The following is a 27900-nucleotide window of genomic DNA, read 5'->3' as shown; positions in this document are numbered from 1 at the left end:
TGCTACACAGTAATCATGTCACGGTAAGTATATTTAGTAGTAAGTGTGCCTTACATCATCAGCAGTTGGAGAAAAGGAGAATCAAAGTACAAAGTAGATGTACATTTTGAGCCTCTGAGGCTTCTGTACCTGCCAGGCCACCTGGAAGACACGTCTGCTGGTTTCTAATGAATCAGGCAGGACTTGTGTACCATGGCTGACCTCAGATCAGCGTACTGATGCTCACCTGGGGTCAAAAAACATCTGAACCCTCTTTATTGACACTACATTTGACCATAGGGGTGTGTTTTGTGGTTTCGGGCGTTTGAAGACAGGGACAATAGAGTACAAGACCTGTGTGTAGTCAGTCTCTATGTCTTGGTGTGTGTGTTGGGGCAGTCATGTGAGTCTGGATGCAGTGTGTGGTTGACACTGGGAGAACTGGTTGAACCGTTGCCTTGAAGTGTTGTGCAAGGAGCCAGTAGAGAATGCAAACGGTCCCGAAAAAGGGGACCTATCTTTATTTAGTGTTGCCGGGCTTGTGCAGAAGCTGTCTGTCTTGAGCCGCGCAGTGTGTTATGATCGCTATTCTCCAGTGTGTTTTTCCAGATAGGCGGCTCGGTCACAGTCCACTACCGTGTCACACCGTCTTGTAAAAACATGAAAACTATGTCAAGGGGCGTGCGCGGCCCGTTCCTTCAAAGAGAATCAGGAATGTGTATTGCTAATGGGTATGCCATGTGTTTAGGAGGTGAAAAAAAAGAAGCTGTTTCTCTGCTATCACCAGCCAGGCAGGACTGACGTCTCACTCCTGCAGCTCGCTGCTCCTGTCCTGGGGTATTTTTAGACCCATGTGTTTGAAATTAGCTGGAAATGAAGCTTTGTTAAATTGCCCCTTCTTGTTCCGCAGTGGAAAAACTGTATTTTCCACCTTTCTATTTTTGGTATTGTGTATTGTTATGAACAGTGTTGTATATTCGGGCTCTCTAGTTTTTGTGTTCATTGCAGCCTCAACACACAACCTTTTGCATTTACAAAGCAGACACTGCTGAACCCACATGACCAATGATCAGTATTTTCATAGGTAAACATTTTCTTCCTTAAATCGTAGGCAGGAGGAACGATGCGTCCTTGTTCCCAAGGTGTTGCCATTCAGTTTGCACGGCGCGGGAAAGCAAAGTCTCAGTGTAGCGTTAAGGTCATTAAGGGCCATGTTAAAGTGCTTTGTCTTCATGTCTCACAGCATATTAGGATGGACCATTCACTCAAGAACAGTAAATGGATGAGAAATTCATTTTCCCATTTAATCTCTTTTCAGGCGGTACAGTGGCACAGTGGTCAGCGTGGTCGCCTCACAGCAAGAAGGTCCTGGGTTCGAACCCCGGGGTAGTCCAACCTTGGGGGTCGTCCCGGGTCGTCCTCTGTGTGGAGTTTGCATGTTCCCCCTGTGTCCGCGTGGGTTTCCTCCGGGGGCTCCGGTTTCCTCCCACAGTCCAAAGACATGTAGGTCAGGTGAATCGGCCGTACTTAATTGTCCCTAGGTGTGAATATGTGTGTGTGTGTGTGTGTGTGTGTGTGTGTGTGTGTGTGTGTGTGTGTGTGTGTGTGTGTGTGTGGGCCCTGTGATGGCCTGGCGGCCTGTCCAGGGTGTCTCCCCACGTGGCCCCCAATGACTGCTGGGATAAGCTCCAGCGACCCGGATTCGGATGGGCAGCTTGGATGATGGATAGATAAACAATAGGGGTGGGATCTGATCAGAGGTGGAAAATAAAGTAGTACATTTACTCAAGTACTGTATTTAAGTACAGTTTTGAGGTACTAGTACTTTGAGTAGTGCCATTTTTTTAGACTATTTTTACTGCAGTACATTTCAGAGAGAAATATTGTACATTTTATGCCACTATATTAATCTGATGGCTGAAATGTTGCTGACATGTTAAGAAATAAGTTTAACATTCTGAAAAGGAGCATTTTCCTGACCGAGTACTTTTACTTTGGATACCAAAGCACATTTTTACCACTAATACCTCATTACTTTTAGTGAAGTGAAATTTTAAATGCAGGATGTTTACTGTTAATGGAGTATTCTTACACTGTTGTACTGCTACTTTCAGTTAACTGTAAAGGAATGGAATACTTTTTCCACCACTGGGTCCGATGAAAAACATCCCTTCCTGTGTTGTGTTGAATGGCTTCCTCTGTCCGTGTGCCGGTCCTGTCCGTAGGAACACCTCCAGCTCAAGGACAAACCGGTCTGGTATCGGACTGCCGCCGCTGTGAAAAAACAGCTAGTGACAGTTGAGATGGAGCTGGTATGCAGGAGGGAGTGTTGACGGGCGTTGTTGTTGTTCTGGGTGTGTCGTCGTATGGTACACAAATGCTGTCTCATCCACATTCCCCTCGGCTCAACACTCGGCCTTGGAGTGGGACTCTCTCACTGCATCTGCTGCCCACTAGTGGTGGATCTGAAGTTTGTGTTTATTGTTTGTTTTTTAAAGCTGTACTAAACCCTTTTTTTTTTGTATTTTCGGCCTTAATTGGATAGTGATAGTAGTGAGAGACAGGAAGGGCAGGGGAGAGAGAGGGGATGACATGCAGCAAAGGGTCCAGGCCAGATTCAAACCCAGGCTGCTGCGGTAAGGACTCAGCCTTATGTGGTACCCGTCTACCAGGTGAGCCACCGGGGTGCCCCATAAGCCGTTTTTTGGACCCAAAAACGTGTTGATATGGGTTAGGATGGTAGAAGTGACTAGCCTCACACAGCCGGCCTAAATCTCACCAGCCCAGTTTTTTTTTTTTTTTGATTAGAGACATTCATCCAGTAAGGATCCAGTTGGGAATCGGCCGTGACCAGCTGCTGGAAGTCGGACCACGCAGTGAATTATGGGGAGAGTCTACCGGGAACTGCCCAGTACAACCCCAGTCTCCTGATGTTGGCCACTGGGAGGTGACCAGTACAACCTTCTCTGTTTACTGAGCAGCTCTACTGCAGCTGTTGGAGGTTAATTTTCTTGCATATGAGCACTTTGGCAGTAGATGTCAACAAAGAGGAGACTGTTCTCATTAATTAAGAAAAAATAAGTCCTCACTCAGTTTTTCCCAGTCAGGATTTTTGAGCAGGCGACCTGCTTCTTAAATCCCTTAACCATCAGCCGGCATTACGTGTGCATGTATGTTTCCACCAGCCGGATGTGGTCCAGCACGGCACCGAGCCCACAGGGAGAGCCGGCCGGCCCATGGCCAACTTGCCTAAAAGTGATTCTTTACGTTTGGGCTCAGTGGAAATTTTTTCACTGTAACTGTGTAGTCTAAATGCTGTTTAAGGGATTTAAAGATGGTATTGGTTTCAGTGGAATGTTTTAGTGCCCTGTGGTTTAAATGTATTAAGATGCAGGAAAACATTCTGCAGCCAAAGTGAATTTATGTTGTTCAAATCCAAGTTTGAGCTGAATCCTCCTCTCCCTCCTGCTCACAGAGCCGGATTCAGAATGGCTTACAAAGGTGAAACGGACACCATTTCATTCCTCACCATTGAATTATCAGTGAATTTTCAGCTGTGACTTAGTGAAAAGATAAAACTTTGTTTCTGCCAAAGTTAAATTTATTTCTGATTTTTCCCTGTTTCTCCCAATTTAGTGGCCAATCGATCCCTATTTTAGCTCAAACACCCACCCTCGCACTGCATGCATTCGCCAACTGCATCTCTCCGGCCGGCAGTCTCGAAGGAGTCACCTCGCCACTTTCGTGACGAGGTGACTCCAGGCCAAACCACTGCTTTTTCCCACACACAGAGACGCATTCATGTGACAAACACAAGCCGACTCCGCCCCCGTCCCGAAGACAGCGTTGCCAATTATTGCTGCTTCATCGAGTCGGGCCATAGTTGGATCTGACGAGACCGGGGTGCAAACCCCGGTCCCCAGTGGGCAACTGCATCGACACAAAGCTGATGCTTAGACCGCTACACCACCGCGGACCCTGTTTCTGACAAAGTTATGTAGGAACCCCCCCCCCCAACACTGATAGCATGGATGTTATAATGTCCTTATCAGGAATGTAGTACTGCGTAATACGGAAAATATTATTTTCACAATTGTCACAGAAAGTTTTACACGGTAACAATATCAGGGTACACCATGGGGTTGTTTTATCCAGACTATTCTGGCGGTTCTGTCTGGGCTCCCAGGGGTCTAGGTGAGGCCGGGTATGTGCCACGGGACATCACAATATCTGTTTATATGTGCAAAAATACCATCCAACTGAGGTTCATCACATTAAACTGTTTGGAAATGTAAAGTATAATATCAGACCTAATACTCCCTCAAATATTACACTGAATTTTGAGAGGAGTTTTTGGTTGTACTTCCTTGTTATCATTAATTTAGACCACAAAATTGTCTCTCACAAAGATATCTGAATTTCATCCTGATGCAATCCTATTGAAGATGAAGGATAACGTTGAATTTTTGACCAGACCACCTGGAATCTCCCTATTTCCTGTATAATGTTTGTAAATGGAGAGAATTAATTATTTACACTGTTTACAGACTGTCCAAACTGCCGGCAGCAAAACCACTGAAATAGATTCACATATAATCTGTATGAGACAGATTGACGTCACCGAACAAGGGTCTTTTAAAGGAAACGCCACAGGAATCAATGTAATGCCGGATTTGTCTCTAAATCTTTGTTGACTGTTATGTGTCTGTTAGTGGACACGAAGTGGAGATGATAACCGGCCCAATTCTTTGTTTATCAGCCATTATTGATTATATTGCATTTTATCTCAGAAGAAGTCATCCTCGAGTCGACGATGGGTCACTTCCTGTCTGAGCGGATGTGCTGCTGGAGAGCTGGCGAGGGACAGGAAGTGACAGAGAGACCGACCGATGGACAGAAACACAGCTGCTATGACGGGATACGGAAAACAGAATCCATCCCCTCCTGTAACATGCAGCACATCAGTGGTTATTAAAACACGTATAACACTGAGTAAATATCGATGTTTTCAACCATGATTTTAGAGAACTGCGTCATCTCAGGTTTGATTCTGCCTTTCTGAAATGATCTGAAACGCCGACTAGTGGTCTCTGAAGCCCCAGACAGACGACATGACTGCCTTACACAATCATATCAGATTGTGAACAGAACAGAAAACGCACACTTTACGACCACACTACACGAGCATGTCCAGACCTGATGAAATTGAGACGACGGCTCTGACTGGTCGATTTGAATCTCAAACCTAGATTTGAATCTTGAAGCTCACAACAAGACTGTCCGTGGTGACCTCAACTATTTTGCAGTGAGCGGTACAGACCCTTCAACATCTTCAGAATCAACCGTGATGGCTGAATCGGGGCTATAACCGGCCTTTAGGTCATACAATGTGATCCCATCTTTACTCAATAAGAGGTTAACGCTAACCCAAAAACATACTGCACCGCTAAGACCAGAACATGAAATGAAATGAAATGAAATGTAATGAAATGACTGCATTCCTATAGCGTTTTTCCAGTCCGGGGTCACAGCGTGCTTTATAATGAAAAGATTGCATGTCATTACAGTGTGGTACATATCTTTTACTGTATACACATCCATAGTATTTCAGTTTGGTGCAACTAAATCCGGTCTAAGACGCTCTCTCTCCCTCTCTCTTTCTCTCTCTCTCTCTCTCTCGTGCTCTCTGACTCTATCTCTCTATCTCTCTGTCTGTCTGTCTGTCTCTTTCCAATTCGATTCATTCGTTAGCTTGATTCAAGTCAGTACAAGGAGGGATTGATCCTAGGAAATCTTATCTTTCTTTTTTTTTTGTGTTATTTTTGGTTGCATCATCTATGTGTCACCTGTTTCTCATGTTTGCGAGGATGGGGGTTAAATTCATGTGCATTTTGTGTTGTGATAAGATAGGAGAGTATAAACAAGCTTGAGAGAGAGAGAGAGAGAGAGAGAGAGAGAGAGAGAGAGAGAGAGAGAGAGAGAGAGAGAGAGAGAGAGAGAGAGAGAGAGAGAGAGAGAGAGAGAGAGAGAGAGAGAGAGAGAGAGAGAGAGAGAGAGAGAGAGAGAGAGAGAGAGAGAGAGAGAGAGAGAGAGAGAGAGAGAGAGAGAGAGTGAAAACAATGGCATCCAATGATGAGATCACAGGATCCTTGATAACCACATGAAAAAGGGTAATTGGGAAGAATGGGTTGTCTTTTTCTTTATCACAACCATCTTTCATCTGCTCTGGCTGGACCTCTGTCCATCTTTACCACAGGACAACAGAAATAACTCGGTTATCTGTGTGCTGCAGCAAAGCTCTGCTCTGGCTGTGCTGTTTCTTAATTGTGACGTTATTCATATTTAGTGACTTACTTCCCACATTTGATCCATAGTTAATGGTTGAATGAGTATTTTTTTTTCTTCTTAACGTTACTGTCCTGAAGACTTAAATGCGAGCACTGATTTTAGTGGCGTATGAAATGAAAAGCGAGGCAGGTAGTGTTGAGATTGAAGAAGTGAAGTTGTGTCTAACAAGCAGATATGACAGAACAAGCTGGTAGAAGACCTTTACAACAGCAGACAACAGATAGTACTACATCAATAAGTCAAACTCAGCTTCAGCCAGGTTTTGTTTGTTTCTGCTGACTCCCATTCATTTCCAATGGAGCTCTGAAACTTAAGACTTTAAGATGCTAGCTTTAACAAACAAGCAATTTTGTTGATCATTCATGACTTTGTTGAGTTCCTCTAGTTTATCTCATCTCTATTATCAGTCAGCTAGTTCTCTTTTCATTCTGCAGTGAAGAAAACACCCTTACAGGGAAGTTTTGCTGCCGATAATCTGCTCGTCTAGTCTTTTAAACCTATGATGGCCTCTGTGCAGTTCATTCTGATTGAGAAATCAACATTTTCCTGTCAGGAGAGCTGTTCTACGTTACCTACATGTACCAGAATGCATTGCATGAGTTTCGCAATGGTGGAGGTCAGAAACAAACATGTTAGTCGATCTGCCTCATAGTTCTTCTGTCTTCCATTGATGCCAATGGATGATGGAAGAAAGACAGTTTGCTATCGTGGGCTATGACGATACAGACCACACCGACAAGAATTGTTATGTCTTGTTATATGTTGTATGTTGTTACATGTTACATTTTGTGAGATGTTATGTTGTTACATGTTGTTATATGTAATATGTTGTATGTTGTTATATGTTGTTACATGTTGTTCTATGTTGTATGTTGTTATATGTTGTTGTAGGTTTCTATGTTGTAGAGATGCCATGGCTACAGTTAATAGCTGGGAAAAGGGTTGAAAATAGGCAACATTTCCCTTTAACAGTTATTGTTTAGGGTGTTTGGAGAGACAGGAACTCAGGAGAGATTATGTGATTATGATCATTATTCATGATACGTACCCCTGATAATTTAAGGAACATTATTTTTTACACATCTTATTTTAGCCCTTTGACTGTTTTTCAACTACACAAGGTCTTTTAAATGAAATGTAATGTTTTGCTAATGCTGTTACGCACGCCAGAATTGTACTCATAGGATATTTACTTAGTGATGGCTGCAGATTGTGAAATCTAAAATTTATGTGTTGCATCAGTGACAGTTTTGGCAGCATGTCTCAAGACCGTAGCCTTTTAGATCAACCAAAATGGCTCCTACGTATGTCATATGAGATATGAGGTGTGTTTGTAATTAGGTTTAAGTCATTCTCTCTCTCTCTATCTCTCTCTCAGGCGGAGGCGAGGCTGGCGGCCAAGCGAGCAGCTCGTGCAGAGGCGCGGGAGATTCGTATGAAGGAGCTGGAGAGACAGCAGAAGGAGGTAAGCGGAGCAGGAGGTCCACATTTACATCCACCCAACACCGTGACCTCCCGCTATCTCAGACACAGCACCCGTTTTCCACTCTTAATGTCGGTAAAACTAGATTTCCTGAACAGCACAGGACCACAGTGACTTGCTCAGAATTGAATAGATTTACATGTTTACAGTGGTATTAATTGTAAATCCATCAACTGGTCGCGGCCAAATTTATCAGCATTTGGTTGGTGACCATTGGTCATCTCACACCCTGGAGGTGGGGTTTTAGGGGTCAAAGTTCGGGATATTGATGCAGTCAAGTGAGGAATGTGGGTGGCCGACTGTCTTTTTTCCCCTTTAAATTCTACTCAAGACACCCAGCCAGCCTTCATTATTTAACATTGATCACGCTGTAGAGGTAAAGAGGACCGTGTGTTTGTGCTTGCATCAGGAAAATGTTGTTCTGTCCGGAGCTTCAAGAGCTGATCTGTTAACTTTACATTTTTTTGGGGATGCCCTCTTGGTTTGTGGTGAGTAAATTAAGACTACGACTTTATACACACGGGTGAAGATATGTATTCACACACACACACACACACACACACACACACACACACACACACACACACACACACACACACACACACCACACACATACACATTTATGACTGCAGACCAACTCAGGTTCATGTCGTTGTTGTTTTTGGTCTCATTTATGAGTCATATAAGGACGATCACCCAATTTAAGCCAGACCAGATGCACACATCTGTTGAAAATCACACATAATTTTAACAAGTGATTCAATAATCCTTATTTTCAACTGTGTATCTTGAACAGCCTGACTGTTTTCCCTTACAAATTTTAAGGACTCTTTTTTTTTCTTCTCCTGAACCCTCATTAAATTTCACAGAGTCAACCTGGAGATCTGTAGTATTATGGGCGGTTTTGTATGACCAGATTTCCAGTAGCACCTGTCTACGTTAGACCAAACAAAGACCGTAAAGACATTACTGACTGTATTTCGGGGCCTTGTTATGCTGCATAGAGAAACAGGTGATCAATGCTAATAATGAACTCTGTATGCTGACGATGTCCTGGTATTTCTCATTCTGACCTCTAACCCCGTCTAACATTCCTAACCTCCGCCTCATCTCTCTTTCTTGTTCTTCTCCTCTTTTCTACCTTCTGCACGGTCTTCCACTCCTGGTTTAGCTTTACCAAACCCAGAAGGTAAAGACTCTCTCCTTCTTTTCTCTCTTTTCTGCACCCGCTCACTTACAAGTTAACCTACTGATTCTACTTACTACTCATCACTGTTATCGCTCTCTCTCTCTCATTCTCTCTCTCTCACTCTACCTCTCGCTACCCCCTCTCTCTCTCTCTACCTCCGTCTCTGTCTCTCTACCGCTCTCTACCTCTGTCTGTCTCTCTCTACCACCCTCTGTCTGTCCGTATCTCTCTCTCTGTCTCTCAAACCAATATTTGTCAATGTAAGTCTTAACGGTTGACCTGACGGTGCCAGATTACATTGCAAATAATTAACTGTGTTTGTTTCCCCCTGCTTGCTGTAAGAGGTGGATGGTGTCGGTTGCGTAGGGCAATAAAACAAGTGGCAAAACTGTCGGAAAATTGGAGGTTAATTTAAAGCTGTTATGAGGATTTTTGTTTTTGGGTGCCTGTGGATAAACTCAGTAGTGTTTCCACACAGAATGACCTCATTTCACATTTGGATTACCTCTTGTTTCCATTCGTCCTCTGGTAGCCGGTGCATTTGTTTTGTAGAGAAGAGCAAGAGATTTCCTGTTTTGGAAAAATAGCTTGTTTGCAGATATACAGCCATGAGGGAACGTATCACCGATTGCGGCTGTGTCCCATCTGTGTGTGATTTTACAGGGAATCCGACCTGGAGATAAACATTAGAGATCACCTCGTCTTCTCAAGCGGCACGGTGGCCCAGTGGTTACCGCTGTCGCCTCACAGCAAGAAGGTCCTGGGTTCGAACCCCGGGGTAGTCCAACCTTGGAGGTCGTCCCAGGTCATCCTCTGTGTGGAGTTTGCATGTTCTCTCCGTGTCTGTGTGGGTTTCCTCCGGGGGCTCCGGTTTCCTCCCACAGTCCAAAGACATGTAGGTCAGGTGAATCGGCCGTACTACATTGTCCCTAGGTGTGAATGTGTGTGTGTGTGTGTGTGTGTGTGTGTGTGTGTGTGTGTGTGTGTGTGTGTGTGTGTGTGTGTGTGTGTGTGTGTGTGTGTGTGTGTTGGCCCTGTGATGGACTGGCGGCCTGTCCAGGGTGTCTCCCCGCCTGCCGCCCAATGACTGCTGGGATAGGCTCCAGCACCCCGCGACCTGAATTCAGATAAGCGGCTTGGATAATGGATGTATGGATAGTCTTCTCACTGATGGTTTTGTTTGGTTATGTTGGTCATGTGGCGGCATCACCATTAAACTGACACTGATAAATAATTGGTGCAAAACGCCTCGTTACAGCTTTAAGTCAACTGAATCGTCCTGATGCAGTTAATCCAACTAATCTGTTGCCTGAAGCAGGATAAAACAAACACCAAGATTAGTCCCTGAGATAATTTGTCCCACTTCTACTTGATACCTGTCACCCAGTTTGCATCCTTTGTACTTGACATCTCTCCATTTTCTCACTGCTTCTTGATAAACTTTTCCTTTCCTTTCTTTTCAACCGATGTTGTCTTCCTCCACTTCTTCTGCCCCCCCACCCCCACCTCCCCCCTCAGAAATACTATGGTGTGGACAGCAAGTGGGGACATATTGAACAGTGGATGGTAGGAATGAACCCGGCAGACTGCGCTCTGCGGATCACATGACTCACAGCCGCACCAATGAAAACCTTGTATTTATCCACAACAAAGCTCTGCTGTTGATGATCAGGTGGTTAATGAAACGCGTCCAATCACTGAGGGGTTTGTGTTTGATGGCTGCCATGCCACACCACATGTGTGTCCCTGTTCTAGTGTCTTTGAGCAAGGCACTATGCAACCTACCTGGTTAAGACAGAATATGAATAATGTAAAGAGATGAATTTCTAATGATCCTCTTAGACGAGCAGTTTTAGGGCCCTATGATTTCCACAAAACAGAAAACGGGGGCGTCCGGGGAAGCATGGTGGTCTATTCTGTTGCCCACCAATACGGGGATCGCTGGTTCGAATCCCCATGTTACCTCTGGCTTGGTTGGGCATCCCTACAGACACAATTGGCCGTGTCTGCGGGTGGGAAGCCGGATGTGGGTATGTGTCCTGGTCGCTGCACTAGCGCCTCCTCTGGTTGGTTGGGGCGTCTGTTCAGGGGGAGGAGGAACTGGGGGGAATAGCGCGATCCTCCCACGTGCTACGTCCCCCTGGTGAAACTCCTCACTGTCAGGGGAAAAGAAGCGGCCGGTGACTCCACATGGATGGGAGGAGGCATGTGGTAGTCTGCAGCCCTCCCCGGATCAGCAGAGGAGGTGGAGCAGCGACCGGGACGGCTCGGAAGAGTGGGGTGATTGGCCAAGTACAATTTGGGAGAAAAAAAGCAGGGGAAAACAACAAAAAAAAACAGAAAAGGGCGACAGAATCACAGACAGGAGGCATAAAAAAGGGATTTCAGATGGAAGTGTGTCGAATGATTGGAGCGTTTCGACAGATTATTATAGAATTTATGAACTTCTTAGGGATTTAAAGTAATTTGTCCTCAGACCATCAGTCCCCGTCTCTCACAGAAACCCCGTAGCTAGCACGTGTCTTTGTGCACGTGAGTGTGCACGTCACAATGTGCACGTCAGTAAGCACGCGTAGCTTTGATTAAAAGTCAAACCAGCAAAAATCTCCGGATTTAAGTGGAAAAAGGTTTAAGGTGAAGAACCGACGAGGTTTTCATGTGGCAGTTGTGATGTATGACATGCATGATGGTGGGAACGCTGAAATAGTACGATGCCTGTTCCCCCACATCCTGACAGACTAGAGGCCTCTGTGTGTGTGTGTGTGTGTGTGTTCCCGGCTGGTTATCATTCAGACATGGATTAGAGCCGCTGTACGACAGTCCGCCACCTCTTAATCCATGTCTGCTAGACTGTCTGCTTGTATGTTCTGCATGCTAGTGTGTTATGTGTTTGTATATCACGGTCACACACAGTATGCAGCAGGCACTCCATAAGAGCACCTACAAGTGTACAGTGGCTTGCTACCATTATATTACATGTTGTGTCTACAGGTATCGCTACATTGGTTCATGAAGTGTTATTTTATTATTATAATAAATGTAACTATGAGTACCGAAGCATGCAAGTGTTTGAAGTGTTGCATGAATGTACATTACAGCACTCGTCAATCCATTTGTGTGTGTGTGTGTGTGTGTTTGTGTGTGTGTGTGTGTGTGTGAGAGAGAGACTGCAAGGTTTCAGCTAAACCAGCGGCACACAAAAAGGATTACACATGTCACATGACCTTAGGGGGTTTACACACACACACACACACACACACATCTACATTTAATCCCCTGCAGCATGTTGTGACAGTCATGCACACTTGGTAGTGGGTGTCAGTGGGATGTGTCAGTGGGATGTGTCGGGGAACGCTCCCTCCATTCATCATCCTCAGTTCAGGAAACCTAAACGAGTCTGGGCATTAAATGGAAATGGGCCCCCATTTGTTTTGGGAGGGACACTTTTGACTTCTGTTGTATTTTCTGCATGTTTTCCACTGAGCGACTGCACCGTGTCATATTCATGCTGACAGCCCTGTTGCTGTCTATACGGAGTTGTGTGGACAGCTTGACGGCAGGGTGCTGATTCGGTTTAGAACTGGCCCATTTTCACAGGATGCTGACACAGCATCAACTGGGATGAAACCAGTTAGTGACCACTTTTTACACTGGTACCAGTACAACACAGTACTGGTACTGTATCGTATCCAGAGTAAGACCAGGATGGGCTGCATGGTAGTCGTTCAGTGGACAAACTATGTGGTGGTGGACTTTCTCACCCTCTTCTTCTCCTATTTTCAGCTTGTAACCCTTCCTTGTTCTCTCTTTTCTTCTGGGGCCTTGCAGGAAGAGAGCGAGAGGTACTCGCGTCACTCGCGGAGACACACATCGGTCTGTATCTCTCTTTGTTTCTTCATTTTCTGTCCGATTTTCTATTTTCGGTGCTTTCTTTCTTTCTCATCTTCTTCTCTGCTCAAACCTCGCTTCTTTCTTCTTCACCGCTGCCTTAATTTAGGACTGCCAGACGGTCGCCAGCGTCTCAAACATGAACACACAACGTGCACAGTCACTCTAAACTTGAAATGAATTTACAATTTGCTGCATCTTCACTACAAGTTAAATTGAGAGTCACTGAGGGCGTCCGGGTGGCATGGTGGTCTATTCCGTTGCCTACCAATACGGGAGTCACCGGTGCAAATCCCCGTGTTAGCCCCGGCTTGGTCGGGCGCCCCTACAGACACATTTGGCCGTGTCTGCGGGTGGGAAGACGGATGTGGGTATGTGTCCTGATTGCTGCACTAGCGCCTCCTCTGGTCAGTCAGGGTGCCTGTTCAGGGGGGGGGGACTGGGGGGAATAGCGCATAGGAGGGGAATAGCCTCCTATGTGCTACATCTCCCTGGTGAAACTCCTCACTGTCAGGTGAAAAGAAGCGGCTGGTGACTCCATATGTATCAGAGGAGGCATGATATCTCCTCATGATATCTGCTGACATATGCAAAAATACCATGTTTAAGAATCCAGCCGAGGTTCATCTTATTGAACTGTTTTGTAATGTAAAGTATATCAAACCTAAACTAGTTTTCAAATAATACGCCCTCAGATATTTCACACTTAATTTAGTGAGACATGTGAAAAGAGCCATTCATAATCAGCTCTCCATTTCCTGCAATGGGAGACATCGGTTGTAATGTTCATTATCAGGAATCAGGGAACATTTATTGTCATTTCAATCATGTACTTGCGTACACAGAAGAAACAAACTTTGGTTTCTCCCAGCCCACAGCAGAGCAACACAAAAGACAAACACATATCCGAAATTTCCCAAAAACGATACCACCAAAAACATACAAAAACTGAGAGAACAAATCATCCATCCATCCATCCATAATCCAAACCGCTAATCCTGCTCTCAGGGTCGCAGGGATGCTGGAGCCTATCCCAGCAGTCATTGGGTGGCAGGCGGGGAGACACCCTGGGCAGGCCGTCAGGCCAAGGACAAAAAAAAAAAAAACCACAAACAGTTAACAACACAGTCCAAAAATTCCACTGTCCAGAGAGCGAACGCCAGCCAGGGTGACTGTGGGAACTGCTGGTCTGCATGGGCTAGCAGTTAGCTTAGCCTGCCCCGCTTCCGCGTCCTGTCAGACCGTCCTTGATGTTTCCTCTTCGGGCTTAGCTCTGGGCAGGGCCGTGGTCACTGGGCCCACTGGACGCAGCAGACCAGGCTTCCTCAACCGATCCAACGCCAGTTCTCCCAGCCAGACACCTTCAACACACCTCCCCGCACTCCACAAAACGACACCAAAAGCGGTCAACGCAAGGTGGGGCCACTGCCAGACTGACTCGGTGACACCTGTTCAGGCGCAGCTCCGGGCAGGGCCGTGGTCCCTGGGCCCACAGGACACAGCAGACCAGGGCCCCCAGCTGATCCGACACCAGCTCTCCCAGCCATTAAACAAAAAGAATCGATGATCAAAATAAAAACGTCACACGATGACACAAACTTAGACGCAGATGTGGACAAAGACACTGCACAGTCGGTACTGGGTGAGGCTGCCGCAAACATGAGTTTGCGCTGCCATCTTCCCACATTGGAATCAGAATGAGAAACAGTCCTCTGGCAAAGGCAAAATCTTGAAAAACACTGGGGGAAAAAAAACGTGTTTCTCTGTCCTGGTTAAACACAAAGACTGAAGAAGCCAAAAGGGTTGTGTTGGGTCTGCTGTTGTGTGGCCACTGACCTCGTCACCGCGGACCGCTCGTGTTTGAGAAAGCTGAATGAAAGTGTAACCGTCTGCGTGCTTCCTACATGAAAATGTGAGCTAATTTCCTGTGCTCAACCCCCAGTGAGGAAGATCAGAGAGAATTCAGACCTATCCTTTATTTTGTGAACAGTGATTTCCACACTGTCACTACACTGTTTCTACACCGTCACTACACTGTTTCTACACCGTCACTACACTGTTTCCACACTGTGTCTACACCTTTTCCACACTGTTTCCACACTGTTTCTACACTGTTTCCACACTGTTTCTACACCTTTTCCACACTGTTTCTACACCTTTTCCACACTGTTTCTACACTGTTTCTACACTGCCCCGAGGTAACACATTCCAAACTATCAGCAAACAGATGAAAGAGAGAGAAAAGAAAGAGAGAAAAGAAAGAAAGAACAAGCTGTCCTGACCCAGTTAAACCATGCTGTGGATATTTTCTTGTCTTACACACCAAATCAACTGCTAACACAATCGATGCTTGTCTGCATTGTCTGATAACCTAGTGTGTGTGTGTGTGTGTGTGTGTGTGTGTGTGTGTGTGTGTTCTCAACTTCAGATCTCAGACGATGAGGAGCGAATGTCGGTGGGGAGTCGAGGCAGCCTCAGGGTGAGTGACACACACACACACACACACACACACACACACACACACAGTGCTGCGCACATAAATACACACAGTGCTGCGCACATACACACACACAGTGCTGCACACATACACACACACACAGTGCTGCGCACATACACACACACACACAGTGCTGCACACATACACACACACACAGCGCTGCGCACATACACACACACACACAGTGCTGCACACATACACACACACACAGTGTTGCATACATACAGTGCTACACACACATACACACACAATGCTGCACACACACACACACACACACACAGTACTGCACACACTCTGACCATTCAAGTGAGGTGTGCGTGTGTGTGTGTGTGTGTGTGTGTGTGTGTGTGTGTGTGTGTGTGTGTGTGTGTGTTTTCTGTCTTCTTGGTACTTGGAGCCCCGTGGGAGGTTTTATCTGGTATGTTTTCATCCAGACCACAACAGAGGATCTTTTGGTTTTAAACAGCTTCAGCCTTCTGTTTATTTTCTGTTTTGTGGTTTATTATATTTCCTTATCCTTTTAATTTCTCTCTTTCTGTCCATCTTATCAATTCAAGCCCAGTTCAGTTCAGTTCAGTACACACACACACACACACACACACTTGCATAACACACATTCCTGCGAGTGTGTTACCACTTCAGAGTCTAAGTGTTGAGGTTTCGGTTCCAGGATGCCGGTGGAGCAGCTGGACGGGGGATCGAGTGTCTGTTTGACCTCACAGAATAACACACAACACACATCTCACCGGAGTCGGTACAGATCACTTTCCACAGGTGGAGGATAAGCCTCGCCCTCGTTCATTTGTTCACTTCCTCCTCCGTTTTATCCTTTCTTCATTCACACTTCCTCTCTTTCATTCAGTCATTCATTTGTTTTTACTTTTGCATTCTTTCTTTTTCTCCTTCCCGCCATCCCTTCCTCTGCCGTTCCATCCTCGCTGCGTTGCATCTTTGCTCCAGCTTATTTCTGGGCTGCAGACCGACTTGGTGCGTGTCCAGGTTGTCAGATGTTGGTTGTGTTTTGTCTCAGATGAGTGTGGGCTACCTGCCAATGCCAAAACTTAAAAGATGTTTCTTTTCATTTCAATTAAGAAGATTAATTACCCCATTTGCCTGAGTTAGTCTGTATTTACACACACACATGCACGCACAAACAAGAAAACAAAATGTTCCTTCTCATCGCCACGGACAGAAAATTCTTTTGACTTAGCTCTTTGGTGAAAGCAAATCAGAATCAGAATACTTTATTCGTCCTTGAGAGGAAACTGGGTAAAAAAAAACGTAAATGCACAATAACCATCGCACTAGTAGTCCTTAACAGTTTGCCCTTCACTAGCTGGATTAGCTTGACTAGCTTGATTAGCTTGACTAGCTTGATTAACTTGACTCGCTTGACTAGTTTAACTAGCTGGATTAACTTGACTAGCTGGATTAGCTTGACTAGCTTGATTAGCTTGACTAGCTTGATTAACTTGACTCGCTTGACTAGTTTAACTAGCTTGATTAACTTGACTCGCTTGACTAGTTTAACTAGCTGGATTAACTTGACTAGCTTGATTAGCTTAACAGTACGTATCTTTCAATAGCTATACATTCATTATTCATGGCCAAAGACATCAAGAGCTCACATACATTATTACTAAGTGATGTAAGATACTGCAGAGAGTAACCCATATATACTATAGAACAAAGTATAATGCAGAATTAGCTTTCTGTCGCTGTGAAGCAAGCTAACGGGCGTGTGTGCTTGCTAGCATGTGCGCTACGTCAGTGTGTAATTTCAGATTGAGAGTTCATGGGTCAAGAGGTTAGCTCTAACTGTCCGTCTGCAGTTTTCAGAATACGCAACTCAGTATTACAATACCTGATGACTTTATGGGTGAATAAAGATTTACTCTGCTTGCCAAATACAGCTGAAGTACAGCACTTGATGGATGGCAGGTCACAAAGACGTAAAGGCCACTTTCTGAGTTGTCTAACCCGGGTACATGTGGACTTCACATGGAAAGGCACAGTGCAAAAACAAACAACGCATATCATCTCTAATAAACAGCTTAGCGTGTGTGTCTTTGTAAATATTGGCTCTCAAACGTAACGTCATTCAATTCGTCCAGTTAGATATTTAGATATAAAGGTAATGTTAGGGATGTCTTTTCTTTTTCCTGTCTTTATGTCGCGCATCCTAACCCCTGTTATGTGTAAACTACTACAGCCAACAATAAACCTGACAGGTATTTCACAAAGCAGGATTAGCAAGTTAGCCAGATCATTTCTAAAAATGATATGCAGTAGCTTCCTGAATAATGGTCTTTACTAGCAATAATAAATACGTATGGCCAAATTATATCCAATGAAGATGAAAACCAGGCTCGAGAGCCACGCATGAACCAACCTCAATCTCTGTAATTATAAATAAACTCGAGTCAGGCATCTTAGCTTCAGGCTCTTTAGATTCCAGTCCAGACCTTTATTGACCACTTATGCTTGAATCCAAACTCTCCCTTTTAGGCTGGAGTTTAGGCTGAACCTAAACGGATTTTAGTCCTTTGTTATCATGGGCCAACGACTTCTGCCTTCATCTTTTATTTCAACTCCATTTGCTGTTTTCTTTTGTTCGGTTGTGTTTTATTTGCATACACAAGTGATTAGAAACAAAAGAGAAATTGGAAACTTCAAAACATTCAGCTCCAAAGTCTTAAGCCTGCTTTATCAATGCATTAAACACTGGCGGGTCTTTGGCAGGTAACACCGTAGTTTTGCTCATTACTAAGACCTTCAGGGTGGAAGGTTAAAGTCAACATCATTGCCGCCAGATGAAAAACTCATTCAGCATTTGCAGCAGAACTTACAGACTGCTCAAGTTTTTACCCATGAAAACCGCGGATGTTTTTGGACATTCACTGTAGGTTTTGGATGGATTTCATGGATGCTGGTGTGATGACACTTTGCTCCTCTGAAGAATCAAAGACCATCAAAGCATGACGTAGACTTTCCAGCCCTATCAGGGACTCTTACTTCCATTGGCTTGCCAGTCTAATGGGAAAATGAATAGGGGTATAAAATCATGGCCTCGAACTTACGTTCCAGCGCCAACACTGACTATTTTGCTCAAGACCTTCGGATATGATATGGGTTTCTGTAATTATAATGGTGGGTAAGAAGCAATTTGAAATGAAAAAATGTAAAAAAAATAAAAATGTAAAAAAAGCTAGCATTAAAGCTTAGCATTCCAGCATTTAACGCTGCAGTCACCTGCCGTTCTAGCAGATGGAGATGGTGGTTGTGGTTGTACGAACGGAGAGAAATGGCGGTACAGTCGCATTTCTTTGCAAGCAAATACATATTTTATGAGGTTATGTTGATATCATGTGTAAGGCATTCACCCTACGGTATTTGCAATGTCTCAGTTTCATATATTTAGAGAGGCGAAATGATTGGTAAGTGGGAACCTGAAATCCTATTAATTTTCACCATAGGCAACAAAAATAGTGGAGCCAGAAGTAATCCAGAAGCCATAAAGTGGCGGCAGCACTTCAGCGGTCTATACAGGAAGCCGGCCTGTGCTAAAACAACACACGTCAGCAAAATCCGTTCCAGAGTAAACGGTTAAAAAAAATGAAGAAAAGCTTAATCTCTTTCTGACAGAGACCATTAAGGGAAGTAGCTGCAAGTATTTGTTTCTCAGCAATGGCCGCTGATGACATGACAGTACTGACAAAGTCTGACCTGCAGCAGGAACCACTGCACCATGAATGAATGGAGGGAATGGAGCAAAGGGTCCTCTGCCAGATGTGGTTCACTTTCTGCTGCCAACATTTGTCATGCTAACATAGGTCCCTAACTCCCTAACGTCATTGGAGAGTTTGGCTCATGCAGCTCCTCTGTCAGTCTTTCTGCCTGTCTGTCTCTCTGCCTGTCTGTCTGTCAAGTCTTTCTGCCTGTCTGTCAGTCTTTCTGCCTGTCTCTCTGTCTGTTTTTACAGAGCTTCACTTGTTGCTGTCTCGCTCCTCTTCATCATCCCTTTCTCCCCATCTACCTGTTTTACCCTTCTTCCTTCATCATTACTCACTTGCTGTCTGTCTCTCTTTCTCTCTCCTCCTTCTTTTTCTATTTCTTTCTTTCTCTCTCTCTCCTTCTCTCCATAGGGGACTTACTCCTCGGACCTGCATTGCAGCACCAGCAGCTTGCCATCTCTCAGACACCACACCTCCACTCAGAACGGACGGGTCTGTCCCTCTCTCACTTCACTGCATTTTCTCTCCTTCCCTCCCTCCACTGCCGAGGTGCTGATGAGCAAGGCACATCACCCCCGCAAGCCTCTCCAGCCCCCCCCACCCCCGCAGTGTATGGTTTCTGATTAAGGCTGAAGTCATAACCTGTTTGTCTGGCTAAATCTAAATTAAATGTTCAAACGAAAATCAATAGAGTCAAATCTAATTAAAACCGCAGAAAAGTCAGTTTACTTTCTTTACCCAAGAGTCCTTGCACATGCTCCTAAACCTTCCTCTTTTGACTTCTTTTCCTACATCATTTTGCCTCCTTTCCTCCTCACCAACTTTACATGCATGTCGGAGTTGTCGTAGCTTCTTGTATAGCGGGTCTTGGTGTGGGCAGGATGTGAATGTTAGGGACTAGTTGTGTTATTGAAATATGCTTTACAATGTGTGAAAAAATGACAACTTAATAATGTGCACATGGAAACTTTTCTCTGTCTTCCTCCACATCTGTAGCCCTCCATGCTCTATACTGAAGCCTCTCGCAACCAGAGTCACAGGGTTGGTCTCTCTCTCTCTATTTGTCTCTCTCTTTCTCTCTCATTACCATCATCCTCTAGAACGTAGCGTAGAAGAGATCAGTACATCCATGTGTTTGATAGATCTAGATTGATTAAATTGGTAGAAGTTGGCATATGAATGGGCTGCAGAAGTCTTGATTTCTGTGGCCAAGTTGGTGGATGGAGTGATAGATGGATGGATGGATGGATGGATGGATGGATGGATGGATGGATGGATTGATGTGTAGGTTGGATGGATGGATGAGTAGGTTGGATGGATTAGGGATTTTTGGAATGATTGATAGATTGATATATGGATGAATGAATTGATTCCAAGATGGGCAGAAAGATGGATACATGGTTGGCATATGGATTGGTCAGATGGATGAGGGACATTTGAAGAGAGGGATTGATTGGTTGATTTATGGATGTAAGGATGGATTCCAAGATGGATACATAGATGGATGGATGGGTGCATGGATGGGATGGATGGATAGGTTTAATGGATGAGGGACATTTGGAGAGAGGGATTGATTGGTGGATGTATGGATGGATGGATGGATGGATATATAGGTTAATTTATGGATGGATGGATTCTAAGATGGAGAGAAGGATGGATACATTGATAGCGACTTTGAGTGTTAGAAAAGTGCTATATAAGTTTGATTTATTATTATTATTATTATTATTACTGATGGATGGATAGATGAGGGACATTTGGCTAGATGGACTGATAGGTTGATTTATGGTTGGTTGGGTGGATGGATGATGGATGGATGCATGGATTCCAAGATAGAGAGAAAGATGGATAGACAGACAGACAGACAGGTGGATGGATGTACGTATAGATGCATTGTTAAATATTGACGGACACAGACTGGGCTACAGTAGATGGACAGATAGCTGGTAGTTAAATTGTGAAAAAGACTGAACTGCTAAACAGAATCCACTAGACCGATACAGGGACTGATAGTGGTTTCTATGGGGTTCTGTTTGTCCGTCACTCATTGTCATTCATAGGCATGTTAGCATGATGACGCCACAACGGGGGCCTCTGAGCTTCAGTGATCCTCTGAAGCATTCACAGAATTGTTTGCTTTGCATCTTAGTCTTGGATAAATCATCTAAAGCACTGGCTGATTATTCAGCACCGTATTCAGTGCCGTTTAATCCCATGTGTCCTAAAGACTGGATGTTGCTGCTTGCTTCAGAATGGAGTGTTGTGGATGTGTAGCCTGTTATCCCAGCACGTCAACAGTACTTAGAATTTATTTTTATTTATTATTTTATTTTATTTTATCATATTTTATTTTACTTATTATGTTTATTATTTTGTTATCTTAATTATTATATTTGTATTATTTAATATTCATTTATAATCATCAATATCTATGAGCTAAACAGTGCCAGTAAACACAACTTGACAGTGAAAATGCCACTGGATGAGGTCTTGCCTTTCTATCTGCCCCACATTAGCTCCATATTCTTTTTACTTCCTACTTGCTCTACCCAAAGGAAGTAGAGTCTGATAAATGGAAATATTGTGGGAGGTGCACAAAAAGTCACCCTAACGTTTACCTGGAGGGTGTGTGCATGTGTGTTTGTGTACACAAACTTGTATGTAAAATAATCTCCATGATCACTTCAAGGCATGAATACAGGTCGGTGTGTGAGCTGAACGCTGATCTTTGCCTGCCTACATATACATACATAAATGCCTGTGAGTGTGTGTGTGTTTGTGCACATATGTGTGACTGCTCCTGCATGGACTGCATGTGCTGTCACTGGCAGTACAACATAAAGGTATGTGTGTGTACCGTTAAATTATGTATGTGCATGCATCTATATATGCATGTCCGTGTGTGTGTGTGTGTGTGTGCGTGTGTGGGAGCGTGAGCTTCAAATGTGTGGCTCTCTCCTCTCTGTGTGTGAGGAGGCTGCGTTCACCAGCAGCTGGCGTTTTAGTGGCTCCAGTTCCCGCGGTGTAAGCCCTCATTAACGACAACCCACCACCCCTACAAACCCGTAATGCACCCCCCCCCCAATTCACTGAGGAGGGGTCACCTGGCATGCCCCTCGGTGTCTCTGTCAGTGTTGAGAGCCTCCAGTCGTTTAGAGTCTCAAGAGAGAATTCATCTGTGTTGCACTGGTTGTGTTGTTGTGGGATTTCTCGGTCCATGCCCCTGACCCGACACGATGTGACAACGCTCTGCTTATCATCCTCCACGTGTTGTCTGGCGGGTGACTTTAAGAAGAAAGAGTGAAATATGGTTGGATGTTTATGTCTGGACTCCACAGAGCATGGTACATAAGTCTTTCTGATTTTGGTGTGTGTGTGTGTGTGTGTGTGTGTGTGTGTGTGTGTGTGTGTGTGTGTGTGTGTGCACGTGTGTTGGAACTGAACCTTTTGTCTAACTGGACATGTGGGACTCGTTTTGTACCATTGAGTCTTTTTCCACCCTTTTCCTTTTTCCTGCTTGCTCGGTGTCTATGTTGAGTTTTTCAGAATTCTTTCACTGCTGACGACTAACGTGTCTTTTTGTCTTCCCTTTCTCTTTCACAATCCTTGGGATTCTGTCTTTCTGCAAACTAGCCTTCAGACTACAGTGGTTTTCTGGGGTCCAGCTCGCGGGCTTCTTCCAGGGCCAGCTCAGCCCGCGCCAGCCCGGTGGTGAGCAATCCTCATCGGTCTGTCTTTCCCCCACAGCTCCTGCTTTTAGGCCTCACCCCCCACTGCATACCACTTGTGTTGCTTGGCTTAATGATTAATGAGCTTAATATTCATATAAATAATTAATGGGAGCACTTTTTCCCCCCAGAAAACACCTTACATTTATTGTCATTGTGCATTGCCATCATATTCCCACTCCCGTCTCTGATGCCCCCTGGTGGACATCTTGCGTACTTGCAGCTTTGGTGCATATTTCCTCTGTCCGCTGATAGAGGAGGTTTCCCCGGAGACATTTGGGCCATTCCAAATGGGGCAGCTGTGTTTTTGTGTTGTCACTGTATCGTCAGTGTGCAGGTGACTGCTCAGAGGATTATATTAACTGAAGCTGAACAGGAAAGCGAGTTGTAAAAGGGCCGATTTGAAGAAGAATACAGGCACGAGCTTTTAAATCGCTTTGACCCTTACGTGTGTCTTGCTTAAGGACACGTTTGATTTTTGTCATACATCCATCGCATCTGTCGAAACCCTTGTGTGAGTTTGTGTTTGGGTGTGCTTGTGTGTATCCGAGTGTGATGCATTCATATGTTGAATGTCCATATGAACGTCTGTGTGGGTTTAATTCAATAGATGACTGCAATAAACACTTTGTGTCGCCACCTTGATGATGGCGGTTACTTTCCTAAGTGTCTATAAAGTGTTGTAGGGCTAAGCAGTTGATTGGTCAGTTATTCAGTCAATTAACTAATCAACCAATCGGGTGTGTGCTTTCATTTGCAGGTGGAGGAGAGGTCCGACAGAGATTTCCTGGATAAAGTAAGTGATGATATCCTGAGAAAAAAGTTCTCTAACGTGTTAATCCTCCAGATATTTAGTAGTCATTATATTACAATAAACTATCTCGAATAATTTATTATACTCAATACGTAGCTGTCGTTCACTGCAACTGAAAGGAAGGACGTGTGTATGTGTGTGTGGGGGGGATGGACTGTTAAGCGTCATATGATAGCTGTGGTGATGTGTAATTAACGCCTTCAATTGACAGATGATTGACAGCTCAAAAACATAATTTCCCTCACGTTGCTGATGAGTTGTTAAAGCCAGATATCGAGGTGTTTGTAACGTAATCTCCTTTCTAAGTAGTTTGTATGAAGTCCAGTCACAATGTCTAGCCTAGTTGTCAGAAGAGGAAGCGAGTAATGCAAAATAGCAGTCACTTCCAGGCGTGGATTGTGAATTGATTCATGTGATCAAATGAATTGCAGATGTGAAAATCATACAAAATGTGACTATATAGAGTTGTGAGCAAATAACTTTGGATTTCTAGAACCATCATTCATAAGTCGTGTTAAAACAGTGCAGCTGGAGCCTGCATCTTCATCTGTGCACGTTCACCTAATGTGAAGGGCAATGTTAGAGTAGGAAATGTTCTCTGTAAATGACTCTGATTGATTGATTTCTTCCAGGGCTCCAGGACTGCATCAACGCTGTCGGCCGCCACACTGGCCTCGCTGGGCGGACCCTCCTCCCGCAGGGGGAGCTGTGACACCTCCTTCTCCGTGGAGACAGAGGCCTCCATCAGAGAGATAAAGGTACAGCCATCGTAATTTTCTTCGCTAAACGAGCTGATTGTTCACTAATTCACCGACCGGTGGAATCGTAACGCAAATGTTCTGTCTCTGTGACAGGACTCCCTGGCAGAGTCAGAGGAGAAGTACCGCAAGGCCATGGTGTCCAACGCCCAGCTCCACAACGAGAAGTCCAACCTGATGTACCAGGTGGACACGCTGAAGGAGGCGCTCATCGAGATGGAGGAGCAGGTGTGGGAGGCACGGCGGGAATACGGCGACAAGACAAAGGTCAGAGGTCAAGGAGAGCACGACCACCTGGCTAATTAGGCTGTTAATTGGGTTTCATTTGTGTCATCAACATATTTAGCTTCTGGTGCAGCTAGATGATCGCTCTGCTGTCTTAATCGAACTACCCATTTGCGATTCTGTTTTGCGATCAAGATTTCATTTTCTGTATTTAGCTGGCTGTTAAATGTAACTGTCACATCAGTTTGGCATTGTCTTGATCCCTCAGACTGTCAGGCGTCTTTGTGACAGACATGGATAAATGTGTTAGAATTATGAAGGGTTTCAATCTGAAATGCAAATTTCAATCTGAAACCTCGATTTTGGAGAAGACTTTTTTTTTTCTAACCCTGATTATCCAGTATTTGAGGTAACCTAGGGCAGCACGGTGGCACAGTGGTTAGCGCAGTCACCTCACAGCGAGAAGGTCCTGGGCTTGAGCCCCGGGGTAGTCCAACCTTGGAGGTCGTCCCAGGTCGTCCTCTGTGTGGAGTTTGTATGTTCTCCCTGTGTCTGCGTGGGTTTCCTCCCACAGTCCAAAGACATGAAGGTCAGGTGAATCGGCCGTACTAAATTGTTCCTAAGTGTGAATGTGTGTGTGTGTGTGTGTGTGTGTGTGTGTGTGTGTGTGTGTGTGTGTGAGCCCTGTAATGGATTGGCGACCTGTCAAGGGTGTCTCCCCGCCTGCTGCCCAATTACTGCTGGGATAGGCTCCAGCATCGCTGTGACCCCGACTTGGATAAGCAGCTACTATATTTAGTTACTATATTTATATGTAGTTACTATATTTTACTTAAATGCTAAGGAGAGTTGATGTCTTTAAACATCATCATACTATTCAATAATGACCTATCTTTTCATGTCAGCAATTGTAATGTGAGGAGGTAATCCATTTCTCAAACAGTAGGTATCTCCTCTGGACTTGAGCCTCGACATGTCGCTCTGTCTGGTTTCTCTCCATGCAGGAGTATGAGAGAGAGAGACATGCCCACAGTGTGCTGCAGTTCCAGTTTAAAGAGATGAGAGAGACGCTGAAACAGAGCGAGGAACTTCTAAACGTGAGTCCCACCACCACCACGATCATCCACTGTGTGAATCCTACCAGCAGGGGGCGCTGAACACAGAGCTCATTGATACTAGGGCTACACCGCTGAATGAAAAAGAAACGTAAAAACGGAGTAGTAACTACCACAGATCCATCTGGTCCAACAAAGAGTCATTATACCCCAACAGAGCAGAGGACCACATCTCCTTTGTTCAAACAGTCTGAAATTTGATTCAAGTATTGCTCTTCTTTTTGCAACATAGGTTTTTTGGAATAGCATGTTTCATACACAAAGGCAATTCAAAATGCTTCACGTAAGGCCTAAAAGGAGATTTAACAAGGCAAACAGAAAAAGAAATGTAAAAATATTGATTGAAAACCAAGATAAAAAGAAATTGTAATAACTGGGCACAATCGTTGGGGAACAACGACAACACAAACGCCAAAAACTTTGCAAAAATCTGTTTTCGTCAGAGCGGTGCAGCTGTAGGTCAAGTGGCTCTTGGTAAACTAACCCGCTGAATATCCCCGTTTTCTAGCTGTTCCTACTCACACTGCTTTTTCTGCTTCCTGCTCTCTCGCACGTCGACTTCTTCCCACCTCTCTATACTCTCTCTCTTTTCTTTCCGTCCTTCCTTCCTTCCCTCTCTGCTTCCGATCACTTCCTGTGGCCAGGAGGTCACCCAGCTGCGTCTCAAAAGGGACGGCTGTGCTCGCGAGATCTCTGACCTGCAGGAAACGCTGGACTGGAAGGAGAAAAAGATTGCGGTACGAGTACACAATGCTAACCTCTCACACTCCTAACTATCATTTACACCGCAACTCTTCTTTTTCTCTGCTGTTTTTTTTCTGACTGCAGTGTCTCCCCTCCTTCCTTCCTTCCTGTCCTCTCTCACTAACCTCTAACAACACACCGCTTGGCTGCTGCTCAGGCCTTAGAGAGGCAGAGGGAGTTCTCAGACATTGTGCGGTGCGAGCGAGACCGACTCAGGGATGAGGTGGTCCGTCTGAGAGAAGTGCTAAAGGTACGCCGTGCAATCAGTCGGTATGCCGCTGCAGGCTAACACTACCCATGCATGTTCATGACAGTGACTGACAGCATTAAACACCGATGTTTCCCAAACGTATGCCATCGAGACCCAAGAGTACACAGGCTTTCACTGCAACCAAACGCTATTACCCAAACGCACCGAAACATGCTTTATCCACCTTTTTATTTTTGGATTATAGTTTACTCACTTTTTTTAGGGCCAAGACAAATCTTGATTACAGTATAGGTCAAAGTAAATTGTATCAAACTGAAGCAAGTTATAGAGAATAGTGTATTGCAGTGGGGAAATTCATAAATCAATGCTTTTCTGAAACTACAATTTGACCAGTTGACCCAGCTTTTTATTTACCACTACAACACACATTTTATTAACTGTAATGACCCTACATTACCTGGCACTATTAGCACAAACCCAACCGCCATTTGTCCTGTGTAGCATGCTGTTATATCAGCTGTAAAATTATTAAATTTCCCACATGTACTATCTATAGGCCAACACAGAAGTAATGGACGAAACAGTGTTTCTTTTTTAAAATAAAGGGTACCAATATCAGTTCATCTCAAAGCTATCACTGGCTGCAACTTGTGTTACTTTTGTTGTTGACTTCCTCCAATAGAAACACGGAATAGTGTTGTCACCTGATGTCACCACCAATGGGGAGACGGGACAGGGGGAGATTAATGACTTCAGCGCGGAGTCTGCGACCCGATTGGCCCAGGACCCATCTCATGCCGGCGGAGAGAGCATGCTGGGTAGGAACTGCTGTCAATCACTATCTCGAGCCGGTGAATTTCAATATCAATCACAAGGAGAGGTTCATTCCAAAATGAGATGTTATCCAAAATATGACAGGTTCGTTAAAGGTGCTATGTGTAATATTTTGGCTAACCTGATGAATAGTTTGACCAGTAAATATCAGTAGGGGTTGCTGAGTGGTAGTGATTGAAACAAAGCAAATAAATCATGGCGCTCCCACTTCTCCAGATTTCTGCTTTTAAAAACACAGGAGGTGTACCAGCTTAGATGCTTTTGTAGTTGTCTGAAGCCCCCCCCCCTCAAAAATGACTTGACTCATACCCGAAGACCTCAGCAAACTATGAAGCGATCACAGTGAATGATAT

The 27900-nt window shown here is 44.6% G+C and overlaps 1 protein-coding gene across 1 annotated transcript in view; it reads left to right on the top strand.

Moving 5' to 3' along the window:
• lrrfip1b (leucine rich repeat (in FLII) interacting protein 1b) overlaps positions 1-27900 on the top strand; it is a 55154-nt gene that overhangs the window by 15557 nt on the left and 11697 nt on the right. The window contains exons 2-17 of the mRNA XM_056301005.1: positions 7706-7792; positions 8982-8999; positions 10518-10565; positions 12828-12872; positions 15316-15366; positions 19530-19610; positions 20115-20159; positions 22056-22142; positions 22752-22829; positions 23607-23642; positions 24293-24418; positions 24515-24685; positions 25648-25740; positions 26403-26495; positions 26660-26752; positions 27396-27531. Of these exons, the coding sequence (XP_056156980.1) occupies positions 7706-7792; positions 8982-8999; positions 10518-10565; positions 12828-12872; positions 15316-15366; positions 19530-19610; positions 20115-20159; positions 22056-22142; positions 22752-22829; positions 23607-23642; positions 24293-24418; positions 24515-24685; positions 25648-25740; positions 26403-26495; positions 26660-26752; positions 27396-27531 (1288 nt within the window). The remainder of the gene's footprint in view (positions 1-7705; positions 7793-8981; positions 9000-10517; positions 10566-12827; positions 12873-15315; positions 15367-19529; positions 19611-20114; positions 20160-22055; positions 22143-22751; positions 22830-23606; positions 23643-24292; positions 24419-24514; positions 24686-25647; positions 25741-26402; positions 26496-26659; positions 26753-27395; positions 27532-27900) is intronic.

This window comes from Lampris incognitus, chromosome 21 (assembly GCF_029633865.1).
Source record: "Lampris incognitus isolate fLamInc1 chromosome 21, fLamInc1.hap2, whole genome shotgun sequence".
NCBI lineage: Eukaryota > Metazoa > Chordata > Actinopteri > Lampriformes > Lampridae > Lampris > Lampris incognitus.
The sequence above is the reverse complement of the archived record's forward strand: the minus strand, read 5'-3'. Positions and strand labels throughout refer to the sequence as shown.